The 17,588-nt window shown below is 40.5% G+C and overlaps 1 protein-coding gene across 1 annotated transcript; it reads left to right on the top strand.

Annotated features, from left to right (window-relative positions):
- Positions 1–8,620: 8,620 nt before the first annotated feature.
- LOC134566731 (C-C motif chemokine 4-like) lies at positions 8,621–11,964 on the top strand. The gene is made up of 3 exons (XM_063425977.1): positions 8,621–8,721; positions 10,815–10,935; positions 11,868–11,964. Exons 1-3 carry the CDS (start codon positions 8,649–8,651, stop codon positions 11,962–11,964), a joined length of 291 nt encoding a protein of 96 aa, XP_063282047.1. The 5' UTR covers positions 8,621–8,648.
- Positions 11,965–17,588: the final 5,624 nt, after the last annotated feature.

Raw genomic sequence — 17,588 nt, forward strand, 5'->3', positions numbered from 1 at the left:
CTAAAAGGGAAAATGCGCAAGTTGTAGGTATACAAGAGACCCATTGGCGCAGAGTCGATGAGGGAAAATTCAGTTTTAAAGACTTTCCTAGCTCAGTCTGCTCCTCTTTTAAAGACAAAAAAAAGAGGGGAGTAGCTATTTTTTTTTCATCGATAATAAATGTCTCTATAAAACATACGAAAACTGATACGATGGGCAGATGGATTATTCTTACATGTACAATGGAAGATCAACTTTATACAAATGCTAATATCTACTCCCCGAATACTTCTCAGATTCAGTTTATATATAATTTTTTTGCGCAATTAGATCAAATTAAGCAAGGTCGCACCATAGTTATGGGCGATTTTAATTTGGTAACGGACCCTAATTTAGATAGAAGGTCTGAAAAGACTAAAACTCCCTCGAGGAACGTTATTAATCAGGCTAAAAAAATTCGTAATATAATCCAAAATGAAGCCTTCTTCGACTGCTGGAGGATTTTTCATCCCACAGAGAAAGATTTCACATGTTTTAGTAAGACTCGCTGTTCGTATTCAAGAATAGATTTTATTTTTGGAGACCGAAATCTGTTAGAAAATGTGAAATCTACGAATGATCACAATATGGTGAAAATACAACTAAAGAATAATTTCATAAAGCAGAGACCAGATTGGAAATTAAACGATAAGTTATTCATTTCTAAAACTAATAGGGAACAGATTGCAAAGGCGATAGATATGTACTGGTTGGATAATGATAATAATGAAGTGTCCTCTGTTATAAAATGGTGTGCATTTGAAAGTGTTATAAGGGGACACTTAATTAGCTTAGAAGCCCAGGCTAAGAAAAACCGTCAGGAATCCCTGTCAAGTCTATATATCGAATTAGGCGAATGTTATAAAAAAAATATTGCTGCACCCGTAAGAACTATATTGAATCAAATTAGAACTATAGAAAATAAAATAAATTACATTTTGATATCTAAAATAAATATAAATCTACAGTTTATGAAAATAAATTATTATTGTAGGGGGAACAAGGCAGATAAACTCCTTACTAATAAAGTTAAAAATCAACAAAAAATAAATTAATTACAAAAATAAAACAGGGAAATGAAACAATATTAGACCCTAAAAAAATTGGAGAGGTATTTAGAGATTATTATTATAAATTCTATAATCTACCTGCTATATCATCTCAAGAGGATATAAATAACTATTTTTTGAATATCCATCTCCCTAGGCTAAATGATTCTCAATTAGAGCAATTGAATACAGAGATTTCACTCCAAGAAGTTATTGATTCTATTGATGCTATGAAAAAAAATAAAGCACCGGGCCCAGATGGGTTCACAGACTCCTTTTTTAAAATGTATAAGGACAAGCTGGCTCAGAGTATGGTAGATTGCTACAATTTAGCGATGAATACAGGCAAACTACCTAAAGAAATGTTGGTAGCAAATATTCTCCCTATTTTAAAAAACAATAAAAATCCAGAAGAAATAACTAACTATCGGACAATAGCCCTATTAAATAATGACTATAAAATTTACGCCTCAATTATTGCTAAAAGAATTAAGAATATAATCTCCTCTTTGATTGCAGAAGATCAGGTGGGTTTTATACCAGGAAGGATGTCTTCTAATCACATTAGGAAGATACTAAATATATTCACAAAGATTCATGTGAATAAAACCCCATTTTTAACGATGGCCTTAGATGGAGAAAAGGCATTTGATAGGGTTGGATGGAATTTTATGCAGTCAACTTTAAAAGCTTTTGGGTTTTCAGGTCAGATCCTTCCGGTAATTATGGCTTGTTACTCCTCACCATCGAGTAGGATTGTTGGGGGGGGGATCAAGTCTGAGTGGTTTATGGTATCGAATGGCACCCGTCAGGGGTGCCCTTTATCCCCACTACTTTATCTTTTAATCGCTGAACCCTTGGCATATGAAATACAAAAAAATCCTGAAATAACAGGGTTTAAAAAGAGAGATAAAGACTTCAAGATAAGCCAATATGCTGACGACACATTGCTAACGTTAACCAACCCAATCAAGTCAGTTCCGGTTGTTATGCAAGTAATTGAAAGCTATAGTCATTTGTCAAATTACAAACTTAATGTTCAAAAAACGACGGTATTACCCTTCTATATGGAAGAGGAAGATTACCAATATTTAAATGAACACTATGCCTTTAAATGGGAAAAAAAGGGATTTGTGTACCTTGGGATCAATATAGTGAAAGTTCCGGAGAACATAATGAAGGCTAATGTAATCCCTTTGATTAGAGAATGTAAAGGTACTTGAAAACCCAACAGTGGAAAGAGTAATGTGACATTAAATAGGAATTTCCAGAAAAGCGGGAATCTAAGATTGGCATAAATTATAATATGAATGATAAAGAAATAAATGTCCACTTTATTGTTTGTTTGTTTGTTTATATGTTTATTTGTATGAGAGTAGTGATAGAAGTGAGGGACATTTAGCTTCCGGCACTTTCACCTCTACTGATGATTGTATGTTAAAAAAAAAAAAAAAAATGAACGGGAAAGTCCTATATGCCCCATGTCTATGTCTTTTTAATCTCCCCATGTTCATGTGTCTCTTCAATCTCTCCATGATCAAGTGTCTCTCCAATCCCGCTAACTCCCTGTTTTGCTCCATTCCCTATGTCTGTATGTCCTTCCAATACCTCCCATGTCTCTATTCCCCCATCTAATCACCCCATGTTACCTTATGCTCTACTACAGGGGTGGGGAACCTTTGGCCCTCCAGATGTTATGGACTACATCTCCCATAATGCTCTTACAGCCATAATGCTGGCAAAGCATCAAGGGAGATGTAGTCCAAAACATCTGGAGGGCCAAAGGTTCCCCACCCCTGCTCTGCTATGACATGACACAGCTAAGTATTCCCCTCTGCATGGTCTCTTTAGCTTGGCTCCCACCCCATGTGCAGCATAAGTTTAGAGAGGGACAATAAAATTACATTGCATCATGTCCCCACTCCCTCTACTCACACTTCAATGAGAGAAATCACAGCAGAGGAAAATCTATTACTCCATTAAGGGTCTCAATGCCCACTTAGCTGTGCTACACGTTCAGTTAATGTAACCTGAATTGGGCGTACCAAACCCCACATCCATGGGCGTCCGCAGGGGGGGGGGGGGCTGCATTTTTCAGCTTGTTCTGCTAATTTTCGTGTGAGATTTAAAATGAACTGCAATACCGTGTATGTGTATGGAGAGAGACAGCGATAGGAAGCTGCATCTATCCCTGCTTCTCTCTGCTGATTGAAACCTCAGGGGAGCAACACATGCAGCCAGCAGAGAGAGCCTACAGATCAGGTAAGTGAGGGATGGGGGAGGAGGGGCAGCAGGGCCGGTGCTACCTGTTAGGAGCGCTGGCCCCCCTCATGCTGCAGCCGCCCGAGCGCTCTGCAGAGAGCCTCAGGCGGCTGCAGCTTTGCCCAGGCTGGTGCGTCCATGAGGGCGCACCGCCCGGGCGCAGCATGAGGAGAGGGGCTGACAGGAGGGAAGCGCTCAGCGCTCCCTTCTGTCACTCCCTCACTGTAGCGTGGTCAAGCCCTGTATGGTCCGCGGGTACAGGGAGCATCTGTCTCCTGTACCCGGCCGGACTAACAGGAAGTGCACACTGAGTGTGCACTTCCTTTTAGTCCGGCCGGGTACAGGAAACAAATGCTCCCTGTACCCACGGACCATACAGAGCTAGGCAACGCTACAACAGAGGTGGGGGGAGAAAGAGAGTGGGGAGGAGGGAGGGGGGAGAAAGAGAGTGGGGAGGGTTGGGGAGAAAGAGAGTGGGGAGGGAGGGGGGAGAAAGAGAGAGACAAGGGAGGAGGGAGAAAGAGAGTGGGGAGGGGGAGAAAGAGAGTGGGGAGGGGGAGAAAGAGAGTGGGGAGGGAGGGAGGGAGGGGGGACAAAGAGAGTGACAAGGGAGGGAATGGGGAGAAAGAGAGTTACAAGGGAGGGGGAGAAAGAGAGTGGGGAGGGAGGGGGGAGAAAGAGAGTGACAAGGGAGGGGGGAGAAAGAGAGTGGGGATGGGGAGAAAGAGAGTGGGGAGGGGGAGAAAGAGAGTGGGGAGGGAGGGAGGGGGGACAAAGAGAGTGACAAGGGAGGGAGGGGGGAGAAAGTGAGTGACAAGGGAGGGAGGGGGAGAAAGAGAGTGGGGAGGAGGGAGAGGGGAAAAAGAGAGTGGGGAGGGAGGAGGGAGAAAGAGAGTGGGGAGGGGAGAAAGAGAGTGGGGAGGGAGGAGAAAGAGAGTGACAAGGGAGGGAGGGGGAGAAAGAGAGTGACAAGGGAGGGATGGGGGAAAGAGAGTGACAAGGGAGGGATGGGGGAAAGAGAGTGACAAGGGAGGGGGGGAGTGACAAGGGAGGGGGGAAAGAGAGTGACAAGGGAGGGAGGGGTAAAGAGAGTGACAAGGGAGGGGGGGAGAAAAAGAGTGACAAGGAAGGGAGGGGGGAGAAAGAGAGTGACAAGGGAGGGAGGGAGTGGGGAAAGATAGTGACAAGGGCGGGGGGAAGAAAGAGAGTGACAAGGGAGGGAGGTGGGAGAAAGAGAGTGACAAGGGAGGGAGGGGGAGAAAGAGATTGACAAGGGAGGGAGGGGGGAGAAAGAGAGTGACAAGGGAGGGAGGGGGAGAAAGAGATTGACATCCATCACACACACACACACACATAATCATGCAACCCTTACACACACAGAAACACACAATGCATTCCTTACACACACTCAATGCACCCCTTACAGACGCACACACTGCATCCCGTACATACCCAGAAACACACCTTGCAGCCCTTACACATACAAACACAGATTCACACAATGTATTCCTTACACACATATCAGGACATCCCCTACACACTCCACCCCCTGTGAACAAACTCATTGGTGGAACATAAAGGTGGACCCTGAGCTGTGTAAAGGGCCCCCAAAAAAGGGAGCTGCTTCCCGTTCTCCCAGAACATTGTTTTTTTGTGACCACAGTTACAAACAGCCTCCAGAGATCCTGTTCTACACCAGACCAGTGGTGCCAGACTGCAGCTAGAGCCCATCATCATCCTCATCTGGTTGTAAGTAGGCAATCTAGTATATTATTCGTGGCACTAATCTCCAGTTTACCTCACATTAAAGAAACACTATAGTCCCCAGAACCACTGCAGCTTAATGAAGTGGTTCTGGTGTCTATAGCCTGTCCCTGCAGGCCTTTTAATGTAAACATGGCGGCACTGCAGCACTGGCGTTAGTTAACATGGCAGATCATATGGGTGGGGCATTGTGATGTCACATGGGGGGGGGCGGCAAACTTTACTTTTGCCTAGGGCGGCAAAAATCCTTGCACCGGCCCTGGGGGGCAGAGATAGCCTAGAGCTCAGGGAAGTGAGGGATTGGGGGGGGCAGAGATAGCCTACAGATCAGTGAAGTGAGGGATATGGGAGGGGCAGAGATAGCCTAGAGATCAGGACAGTGAGGCACATGGGGGGGGCAGAGATAGCCTAGAGATCAGTGAAGTGAGGCATATGGGGGGGGGGCCGAGATAGCCTAGAGATCAGTGAAGTAAGGCATATGGGGGGTGGGGGTTCAGAGATAGCCTAGAGATCAGTGAAGTGAGGCATATGGGGGGGGAGTTCAGAGATAGCCTAGAGGTCAGTGAAGTAAGTCATATGGGGGGGGGGGCGGAGATAGCCTAGAGATCAGTGAAGTGAGGCATATGGGGGGGGCAGAGATAGCCTAGAGATCAGTGAAGTGAGGCATATGGGGGGGGGCAGAGATAGCCTAGAGATCAGAAAAGTGAGGCATATGGGGGGGCAGAGATAGCCTAGAGATCAGTGAAGTGAGGCATATGGGGGGGAGGGGCAGAGATAGCCTAGAGATCAGTGAAGTGAAGCATATGGGGGCAGAGATAGCCTTGAGATCAGTGAAGTGTGGCATATGGGGGGGGGGCAGAGATAGCCTACAGATCAGGACACTGAGGCATATGGGGGGCAGAGATAGCCTACAGATTAGTGAAGTGAGGCATATGGGGGGGGGGCAGAGATAGCCTACAGATCAGTGAAGTGAGGCATATGAGGGGTGGGGGGCAGAGATAGCCTAGAGATCAGGGAAGTGAGGCATATGAGGGGGGGGGTGCAGAGATAGCCTAGACATCGGTGAAGTGAGGCATATTGGGGGGGGGCAGAGATAGTCTAGAGATCAGGGAAGTGAGGCATATGAGGGGAGGGGGGGGGGCAGATATAGCCTAGAGATCAGGGAAGTGAGGCATATGAGGGGGGGCAGAGATAGTCTAGAGATCAGGGAAGTGAGGCATATGAGGGGAGGGGGGGGGCAGATATAGCCTAGAGATCAGGGAAGTGAGGCATATGAGGGGGGGCAGAGATAGCCTAGAGATCAGGGAAGTGAGGCATATGGGGGGGGCAGAGATAGCCTAGAGATCAGGGAAGTGAGGCAAATGGGTGGCAGAGAGAGTCTACAGATCAGGGAAGTGAAGCATATGGGGGGCAGAGAGAGCCCACATATCAGGGAAGTGAGGCATATGGGGGGCAGAGAGAGCCTACAGATCATCGAAGTGAGACATGGGGGGGCAGAGATAGCCCATAGATCAGGTAAGTGAGGCATGGGGGGGGGAGACAGCCTATAGATCAGGTAAGTAAGGGATGGGGGAGGTAAAGTAAGAGAAGGAGCAGAAAGGAGAAGGAATAAAAAATGAGGAGAAAGGGGCAGCAAGGATCTGGAAGGGACAGCAAGGACCACAACAGGTGAAGTAGGAGAAGGAGCACAAAAGAACACAAATGAGCAGGAAAGGGCAGCAAGGAGCAGGAAGGGTCTGCAAGGAGCAGGAAGGGTCTTCAATGAGCATGAAGGGTCAACAAGGAGAAAGAAGGGTCTGCAAGGAGCACAAAGGGTCAACAAGGAGAAGGAAGGGTCTGCAAGGAACAGGAAGGGTCAACAAGGAGCAGGAAGGGTCAACAAAGAGCTGGAAGATAAAGCAGCACAAAGGTAAAGAAGAAGGAGCACAAAGGTAAAGTAGGAGAAGGAGCAGAAAAGGGTAGCAAGGAGCAGAAAGGGACAGCAAGGAGCACAAAGGTAAAGTAGAAGAAGGAGCAGAAAGCGTCTGCAAGGAGCAGAAAGATCAGAGAGAGACAGGAGCAGAAGGGGGAGCACAATATGCAGAAAGTAGCAGAAAGGTAAAGGAGCAGAAGGAGCCAAGGAGGAGAGAAGACAGTCTCAGAAGAAAAAGAAGACTGTGTCAAATGAAGGAGAAGAAAAGGAGATTGGAGCAGGAAGGACAAGTGAAGTGAACCCTCCACTTTATTCTGGACACCACATCATAAGGCTTTGGTACCTGGGCCTGGCAGGGAAACTTTGGACCTTCTCATCTCCCCAGGTAAAAAAATATCAGTGTTCACTTTTATTTACTGAGTGTCAGGAAGCACAGAGAGCCGTCGCTGATTGGCTAGAGCGGACAGCTGGCACTCTAAGCCAATCAGTAGCTCCCCATTCATAAAAAAGTAAAAGATTTTTATGAACCGGGAACTAGCGATTGGCTTAGAGCGTCAACTGACCACTCTAGCCAATCTATAGCACCCATGCCTGACGTCAATCTGCACTTTCTGACACTCCGTTTCAGAAGCCGAAAACCACTGAGCGACCTGGAGATCTGGAGCAGGAGGAAGCCTTTGAGGTTAAACCATTTGAGAGCAGTTTAACCCCTTAAAGGAAAGAGAGCACCCAGGGGCTTCCTGACATCATAGCATTTTCATTTAGATGAAGTTGTTATGGTGACCAGAATGTTCCTTTAATTTGCTTAAAGGAACACTATAGTGTCTGGAATACAAACATACAAATAGTTGACACTGTCAAAAAGAGAGCAAGCATGGATGTCTTTACAATTATGCCCCCCCCCCCCCCCCCCTGGAAAAATTCCTGCGGACGCCCATGCCCACATCCCTTAATTCTCCTCTGCTATATAAACGATATACTCATTAATAGAATACAGTAAATGAGTGTACTGAACAATCGACATTTCAGTCTTTTATTTAATCTTGGTAAAGATGTAAGTGGCAGAAAAACATTGATTGTTTATGTGGTGCTATTATCCACATTGAAGGAGCAATTGATCTATATATCTGTGTTTGTAAAATTTCCATTGGCAGACTGCTCCGTGGAATTTCTTAATTCTATAATGTCAAGAAACTAAATTGAGAATTTGCAAAGAAAGAACTATAATTCTATTAATGTCACAAGTTGTGGAAAGAATAAAGCTATTGTGCCGAAAGGCTGTCTCTGATTAGTTCAGTTTGTTAATAATTTTCCTCCTGTATTTTGTGATCTGCTTTTCTTGAGTCCGTATTTCCCACTCACACTGACTTACATCCTGTCTGGATGCCACTTCCTCACCAAAGGGAAGTGTAATTATAGTTCAGTTCACACTTACTAAGAACTTTCCCCAAACACGCAAAAATTATTTTAGAATATTTACTTTTTCCATATTTTGTCAAGGAAGATTGCCCTTTAATGCTCTGCCCACATCATGATGTAACAATATAAATATACAAATTTGTTAGACACCAATACATTTCTTTTCTGTAATCTAATAGCACCGGTTACAGTGATCACCTGTCATCACCAACTCATCATCCATCATGAGACCTGCTTGCCTTGTTCTGCTGGTGATAGTGATAGTGGGATTGTCATGTGTGGATTCTAGATCTCCTTGTAAGTACATTGAATAGAAATTTAGTTTTCTTAATACTGGAGGTTGTGATAATTGCAAGAAAAATAAGGTGCGCTATGACTTTAAATAACTCAATAGTGTACAATACAATAATAATTCTTAATATTATTGTTAAAAGTGCATGTGCAATGTGCAACACGTGAAGAGAAATGGGGTAGCAAGTCCACACTCACAATTTTAACGCCACTGGCGTGGATCACCCCTCAGGGCTATGCAAATATGTAAAACAAACACAAAAAGACAAAGATCATAGGGTAATATATCTTAAAAACTTCAAGTGTATGTAAGGGGAAATATTCACACTTACAAAAAATAGAGCAGTAAAAGTCTGCTCTAACTATGATGGCAGAAGTCCTCTTATCTCAGGACTCAGAGACCTTTAGTATTCAGGACAGCAGACAAATCCTTCTGAAGCACTTTATTTGAAAAGAATTTAAAAAATAATTCACACAAAGTGATAAAATGTAAAATAGCTTCTAAGTCACCAATCCAAATGATTCTCCTCGTCCAGCGGTCACGATATGTGCTGTTTGTATCCGCCGGTTAACAGGTAGTATCACCTCGAGTCAATACTTCCGGGTTTCGGAGCGATCACGTGGTGACGTCGATTGTCATGTGTGGATTCTAGATCTCCTTGTAAGTACATTGAATAGAAATTTAGTTTTCTTAATACTGGAGGTTGTGATAAAACAGAAGTAGATATAGGCTGATAGTTTTAGTTTATTGTGTTTGTTTTTTCTTATTTTTATTTTACAGTTGTGACACAGGCAAGTCAATCAGAGCATCACTTTTTATAACATATAAACGCAACAACCAGCCTGTTGTATTTCTAAAAAATTAGAAAAAAATGTGTAGATGGTCCTTATAGGGTTATTGGCAATCTAGGAGAGGAATAACCCTAATTAGACACTTTTAGAAAAAATGCTCATCACCTGGTTGTTTTTAATTTTGCAAGGGCCACATTTGAGGCTTTCAATTTTCTTTTCTTTCCAGTAAATTTAAAACTATAAGTTGTTTTTTTTTTACTAAAGTGAGAGTTTAAAGTGAATTCCAAGAGAATTTAAAATTTAAGGTCAAAATAGTCAAATTGGAAAAATTCTGAGTGTGTAATGCTTCCAGGCCAGCTACTCTGGCCTTAAATGTGCAATTCACTTAAAATTCAAATGTCTTGATCTCGACGGCTGAAAAAAAAAATCTTTCAGTTGTAGTAATTTAAAAATAGTCATATTTTCAGATTTAATTTGAAAGAACAACTTTACATTTTAATTTCTTGTTTGTTTTTTAATGTTTATTATATTCATTTTGTTGAGAAAAAGTCACTTTTTAAACTTCCTGAGCAGCCATGTTGGATCAGAATCTACAGCTTGCCAGTTGTCCTCTAACACAATCTTTTATTACTTACAAAATGTGGCTAAAAATAATGATCTATAATAGGTCCATTTTGATTTCTCCCATTTATTTGATTACAAACATAATATTCTCGTAAAATGTTATCTATGTATAACTATAGGTTGTATCTATAATGTGTGTTTTATTACTCTGCAGAGGTGCAGGAAATGAGGAAAATTGGGCTTTTTGTTCATTAGTACCAAAGTGTTGTCTATTTATTCTATATGCATCGTTCTTACAGCAGTCTGCATTTGACTGTATAGTGCTCCTGTTACTTTTTTTGTCTTTTAGTAAAACATATGTTTTTTAAGGATTTGTGTATTTTGGATTTATATAAGAATGTTAATTGAATGAACCAAGCAAACTATATTAATTGATAATATCAGTGTCTGTAAGGTCGTGGTTGATGGAATTGTGAGATTGATAGGTAAACTATTTGTGAGAATTTTAAAAAAAACAATGGAGTTGGGGAGGGGGACATGCTGAAAAATTGTTTTTTTTTAATATTAGGGCTTTTCTCTTTTTTTCACAAACATTGTGGTGCTTTACATAATGAAAAATAAAAAAGCAGAGCAAAAATAACTATACTCGAAAAATGCAATTTGGTGTTTCTTTGATTTGACAGGGTGAAAATTCAAAAAAAGTAATTGCAAATTATGATTCATTTTTACTGTTTGTCTTACAGTTCGGGATAATGGAATAGTTAAAATAAAATGCTGTAAAGGTACCCTAACAAAAACATTGAAGGCAGAAAATATTGTAGACTATGAAGAAGTTGACAAATTATGTTCACAAAAAGCATATATGTAAGTATAGCATTTTATTTATTACAAAGAAATAATGGTATGACCACTGATATGTGCATATGTCCTCTGTTTGATAGATACATAATCTAAAGTATTCATTCACAAACCTCAGTTTAGTTATAGGGGCCCACTAGTTCAGCCCAAATTTAAAAAAAGAGCATTCAAAGTACAGACCATTGCGGGACCTTGTACCTTTATCAATGATCAATGCAGCTTAAACACAATAGCTGCTCTAGGTTAAACTAGTTTGCCTTTTGGTATTGTGTTATACCACACTCCTAGATCATATTTTTGATAGAGAGATAATGTTCCAAGTTGGAGGGGATAATGCCATATATGTCTTATGACATATTCACTCACTGGCCCCATTTGATCAAAGAAGGGGAACATTCCTTACAGGGGCATTAACCATTTTTGCCAAATGCGTGGACATCAATAGGCACTAGGCTGTCTATTGGCAAAGTTCCTCATTATATGCACATAGTCGTCTCTTGGCATATGCAATACATCTCCCCGAATTACGCTCCACAAAAACATGGACACCTGAAAAAAGTGGATAGATATTACACAGATTAAATTCAATTTTTTTGATAATTGAAAAGGTAATTTCCAGACATTTGACATTGTCACGTTAATCCATCCAAACCCTTAATACTACTTAAAACCCGCTGACAATGACTTACAGCAGTAAATAATAGCAACAAATCAATGTTACAATATAACAATCCTATAGATAACATAAATACATAGCACAGCCACAACAGGAATCAATTTTCCAACTGATTTTACATTGTAGGGGTATAGTGAGATACCAGTACACCCCCAGGCAGTGGCAGGTTAAGGGGGGAGGGGAGTCAACAAATTGTATTCTATGATTTATTATATCTTTTGAAATATCATTACATAAATCCATGTGTTCTTTCTATTGACAGAGTAACACGGAAAATCGGAAAACAAACGTGTGCTGATCCAACCTCTATAACAGTCAAACAAGCTATTGAAAAATTTAACAAACTAAAGAAACTCTAACACTCTTGAATGGCTACACTACAGGCCGCAAATAAATGCAAATTGAAAAGGACTATTTACAGCTTAAAGGACCACTATAGTGCCAGTAAAACAAACTCGTTTTCCTGGCACTATAGGGTCTTTAGGTCCCGCGCACCCTCAGGGTCCCGCTCTCGCCGGGCTGAAGGGGGAGGAAGGGGTTAATCACTTACCTTTCTCCAGTGCCCAGCTCCCTTGGCGCTGGGGAAATCTCCTCCCTGTTCCAACATCAGCGATGAATGTGCATGCGCGGCAAGAGCCGCACGCGCATTCAATCAATCCATAGGAAAGCATTTATCAATGCTTTCCTATGGACATCAGCGTCTTCTCACTGTAATTTTCACAGTGAGAAGCACGGAAGCACCTCTAGCTGCTGTCAATGAGACAGCCACTAGAGGCTGGATTAACCCTAATGTAAACATAGCAGTTTCTCTGAAACTACTATGTTTACAGCTGCAGGGTTAAAACTAGTTGGACCTGGCACCCAGACCACTTCATTGAGCTGAAGTGGTCTGGGTGCCTATAGTGGTCCTTAAATGCCAAAAATGGCAGATCAAAAATGGTAAGCACCATAGTGGCACTATAATGGCATTGCATTTATTAGAACACACTGTTACAGTACAGGTTATAGAATTTTAACCCCATTCACTTGACTGAGGTGATGTGAATCACTGTAATCTACATATTTTGTAAAGATGTATTTTACAACCATACTTCCTAATCCTAACTGTTCCAGTAAAACCAGCTCTCTTGTGAGTGTAACCTTTAACAACACTGTATTTAAATGAGAGTTGCTCCATTACAGTGTCACTCAGCAATGTTTGTACTATTTTATAATAACACTCCTTGGAGTCATATTGAATTCCACTGTCAGTGTTACCATATTAGTTATATGTTATATTTTATATTAGTATGATTATAATAAATCTGATTATATTACTCAGATAGGGAGCTCTTGTCTGCCCATCAGTATTAAGTTACTTAACCCCTTAAGGACCAAACTTCTGGAATATAAGGGGATCATTACATGTCACACATGTCATTTGTCCTTAAGGGGTTAAAGGACAACTGTCTTCAAATTTTCACTTATCATGTTTCAAAAGTTTATTACATTTAATTAAACTTAAATGGATGCTGTAGTCACCAAAACAACTCCAGAATAATGAAGCAGTTTTTGTGTATAGATCCTGCCTCTGAAGTCTCACTGCTCAATTCTCAGCAATTTAGGAGTTGAATTACTTTTGGTTCTCTCCATGCACCTCTCATGGATGTGACTCACACAGCCTGCATGAAAAACATTGTTTTATTTTCAACAAGCTGTTAACTTATTTTACAAAATTGTATCTCCTGCTCTTTAAATTGAATTTTAATCACATACAGGAGGCTCCTGCAAGGTGTAGGAAGCTATTAACAGTGCAGGACATAAGAAATTCTAAAATGAACAAATTGTGCAATATAGTAAGAACCCACTTTACAGAAAGTATTTAGGAAGGCTGTGCAAGTTACATGCAGGAGAGGTGTGACTAAGTCTGCATAATCAAAGTGATTTAACTCCTAAATGGCAAAGAATTGGGCGGTGAGACGGCAAAGTTTGAGCTATACATTGGGTACATTGTTACATAGGATTATCAGAATCAATTACACATTTGTATATGTTACAAATCTATCAACTATAGTGTATTATATCTGTATATGTATGATTCAAAAGTAACTTGTATATTTACTGTCTTGAAATTCTAAGATATTACTATGTAACAGAATTGTTGTTGATGTCAATAAAGTAATGGTTGAGCAAGAAGTAAATGTTATCTGACTGAACCTGAAATAGGATCTGGATGAGCAGAAGGACAAATTGGCACCACATAGCCAGTGTCCACATTGAGTATTGAATTTTAATGGCCTTATATTAAGCATGGCTGAGCATTATTGGAGTAAGAATCTGACCACACTCTCAGGACTATTCACTTTTGCACCAGTTGTTGTGTACACCAAAAGAAAGAGCATTATATTATGTCCCCACCCCCTCCACACAGACCCGCTGCCAAAATGAAGTCCTGCAAGAGTGTGCTCTCTCTCAGGATCTAACTCCAATGCTGCTTGGCTAGGCTACTAAAGAAAAGGTAGGGGAAGTAAAATATGATTGAGCACAGGGTCACAAAATATGGGAAAAGGGCAGAGGGTCACAAAATGGTGGACATGGACAGAGGGTTACAAATATGTGCAAAGTGATATGGAGAGAGGGTTGCAAATATGGGTCTACATTCTGAGCAGGGAATGATGGAAAAAAAGCTACGAGAGTTATTACAAAAATTAAAAATGGCGACAAATTGGTAATGTCACCTAAAGAGATTGGAGAAATCTTTAAAACATTTTATAAAACATTGTATAATCTTCCAGAACCAGGTCCAAATAAAGTAGTAAAAAAATATTTTGAAAACCTTAATCTACCTAAGATCTCTCAGGCTCAATTATTAGAACTAAATCAACCTTTTACTGAAAAAGAAGTTGAACTAGCCATTGTAAAATTAAAGAAAAACAAAACCCCTGGCCCAGATGGGTATAATAATTTATTCTACAAATTGATGAAAGACAGCATTATACAGGATCTTACTAAAGTTTTTAATGATTTTGGGAAGTTGAATAGGATTCCAGAGGAAATGACCCAAACCCAAAGACCAAGATAATGTATTAAACTACCGGCCAATCTTATTATAAAATGTAAATATCAAACTTTATTCATCAATCCTAGCGGACAGACTTAAAACCATTATACCCTCTCTGATACATTTAGATCAAGAGATTCAGATTCAGATTTGTCCCTGGTAGATCCTCAGTGAACAATATCAGGAGAATGATAGATATTTTAGATAAGGTCAAAAAAGACCAGAGACCCTTGTTGGCCCTGTTGTTAGATGCTGAAAAGGCCTTTGACAGGGTCAACTGAGCCTTTACGAAAGAAGCATTATCAGCTTTTGGTCTACGGGATGAGATAATGGACAAAATTGTGGCACTTTATTCTACACCCTCGTCCAGGGTTGTGGGGCATGGTTTCAACTCAATTTGGTTTAAATTAAACAACGGAGTTAGACAGGGGAGTTCTCTTTCCCCTCTTTTATTTCTTTTATCAGTTGATCCTTTAGCAGTTTCTATTCATTTCAATCAAAATATAAGAGGTTTTGTGAATAATGAAGAAAATATTAAGATTAATCTATATGCAGATGATACTATTCTTACATTACAAGACCCTTGTAAATCTATGGAAGAATTGATGAAAGAGATTAGAAAGTTCTCCCTTTGTTCTCGCTATAATTTAAATATGGAAAAGTCAGTGTCCCTTGCAATCAATATATCTTCAGAAACTAAAAAAATTTGAGTAGTAAATATGGATTCATTTGGGCAGACCATTATATCAATTATTTGGGTATTGAGATCTGAAAAGACCCTAAGAATATTGTAGAAATAAACTTTTTACCATTACTAACTCAAACTAATAAACAACTGAACGAATGGAAAACCATTTGGCTTCTCGTGGTGGGGCAGAATAAATATTATTAAAACTTATATGCTGCCAAAATGGTCTTACTTGTTTAAAATGATACCCATTAGGATCCCACCTATATGGCTTAAAATGATTTAAGCCTCAATTAATAAATTTGTCTGGCAAGGGAAGCATCCCCGTATACAAATGAGAATGCTGGCTTTAAAAATGTCACAAGGTTGACTAGGTATTCCAGAAGTAGAACAATACCATTGAGACAGTTTTATGATGCAAGCTATTGAATCCCAAAAAGAGGTTTCACAAAAAGAAAGTTGGTATCCTATTGAAAAAGAGCTAACTAGTATACAAGATTTGGGTACTATCTTTTGGTCTACCAACATTACTGAGAACTGTTCCTCCCAAGATTGCAGGTGATTCAGGAACAAAATTAAGGTGGTGTAAAAAAGGAATTTACAACAACAGTAGATAAAATAACAAATAAAAATAGCACAACACGTTTTGACCACATATGGTCTTCCTCAGGTGCAGTATGTCTTACCTCTAGCTTGCACACCTACATATATACCCTCCCCCCCCCCCCTTCCAGTTCCGGGACTAACAAGAAGGAGTAATTTTATGAACACATGGATGAGAGATAGGACGTATGTCGTAGGAAGTTAGTACGCCGCTATCTTGGAAGCCGGAGGTACGGAGGTACGTCACTGGAAACAGACATACCCCCATCTTGGGAATCCCAGTGGGCATGTCTCACTGGTGTGAACACGCCGCCATATTGGAGTATCACTGACAATTATTCGAAGGATAAGGACTATTAGCCATCTTGAAGGTGGCAATAATAGACAAATGCCGGAACCGGAGGTATCGCCATCTTAATGGTGGCAAACTACATCCTGTCCGGACCATATTTAGATATGAAATTACCTGAGAAATTGCCACACCAGAGTCTGTATCTCATTGATACATGCACTTATATACACTCACTGACAGATACACAGTCATTGGCACACACATACAGTCATTGGCACACATTGTTTAACCAACACACACTTTTCACTGACAGACACTCACAGACACACCCATTCTCACTCAGACACATTGACAGCTAAACTCACTCACTTACAGTAAGGTGGACAGCCCCAGAACACGAGGCAAACAAGGCATTAGTCTGGGAGCTTGAGGTGGCATTTTTTGGCGCCCCCCTGCCCCTGAATGTGCCGCCCTAGGCAAATGCCTTGTTTGCCTTGTGGTAAATACATCCCTGGTTGTGATCAAAACAAACTGTAAACAAAACCTTGAATTTGACTATATGTCTGTTCAGGCATAATTCACCTCTTTCATATTATGTACACCCACACTTATTATGTATCATAATAGCTTTCATTTAACAGAAAATATTTAGGTATGAAACATAAATTAATATGAGTAAAATATTACAAAATGGGAGAAAATAAGACTTTTTAAAAAATGTTTTAGCTCTACGTGACATTTTAACTGTGAATGTCATAATACTTGTTTTTACTGCAAAAAAAAAAATTGTATTCATCGATGTCTCACATGTAAAAAAGTTCCCCTATATGCAGGTTTTATTGTGTTTTGGAAAGTTACAGGGTCAAATATAGCATGTAAAATTTTTCAGTTTTTTCACATTGAAATTCGCCAGATTGGTTATATTGCCTTTGAGACCGTATGGTAGCCCAGGAATGAGAATTACCCCCATGATGGCATAACATTTGCAATAGTAGACAGCCCAAGGTATTGCAAATGGGGTATGTCCAGTCTTTTTTAGTAGCCACTTGGTTACAAACAGTGGCCAAAGTAAGTGTTAATATTTGTTTGTGTGTGAAAAATGCAAAAAACTAATTTGAATACCAATTTTGGCCAGTGTTTGTGACTAAGTGGCTACTAAAAAAAGACTGGACATACCCTATTCTCTAGGCAACGTAAACAATCTGGCAAATTTCAGTGTAAAAAAACTGAAACGCAAGCCTTATATTTGACTATGTAACTTTTGAAAACACCATAAAGTCTGTACATGAGGGGTACTGTTATACTCGGAAGACTTCGCTGAACACAAATATTAGTGTTTCCAAACCGTAAAATGTATCAC

Source organism: Pelobates fuscus, chromosome 1, assembly GCF_036172605.1.
Source record: "Pelobates fuscus isolate aPelFus1 chromosome 1, aPelFus1.pri, whole genome shotgun sequence".
Lineage (NCBI taxonomy): Eukaryota > Metazoa > Chordata > Amphibia > Anura > Pelobatidae > Pelobates > Pelobates fuscus.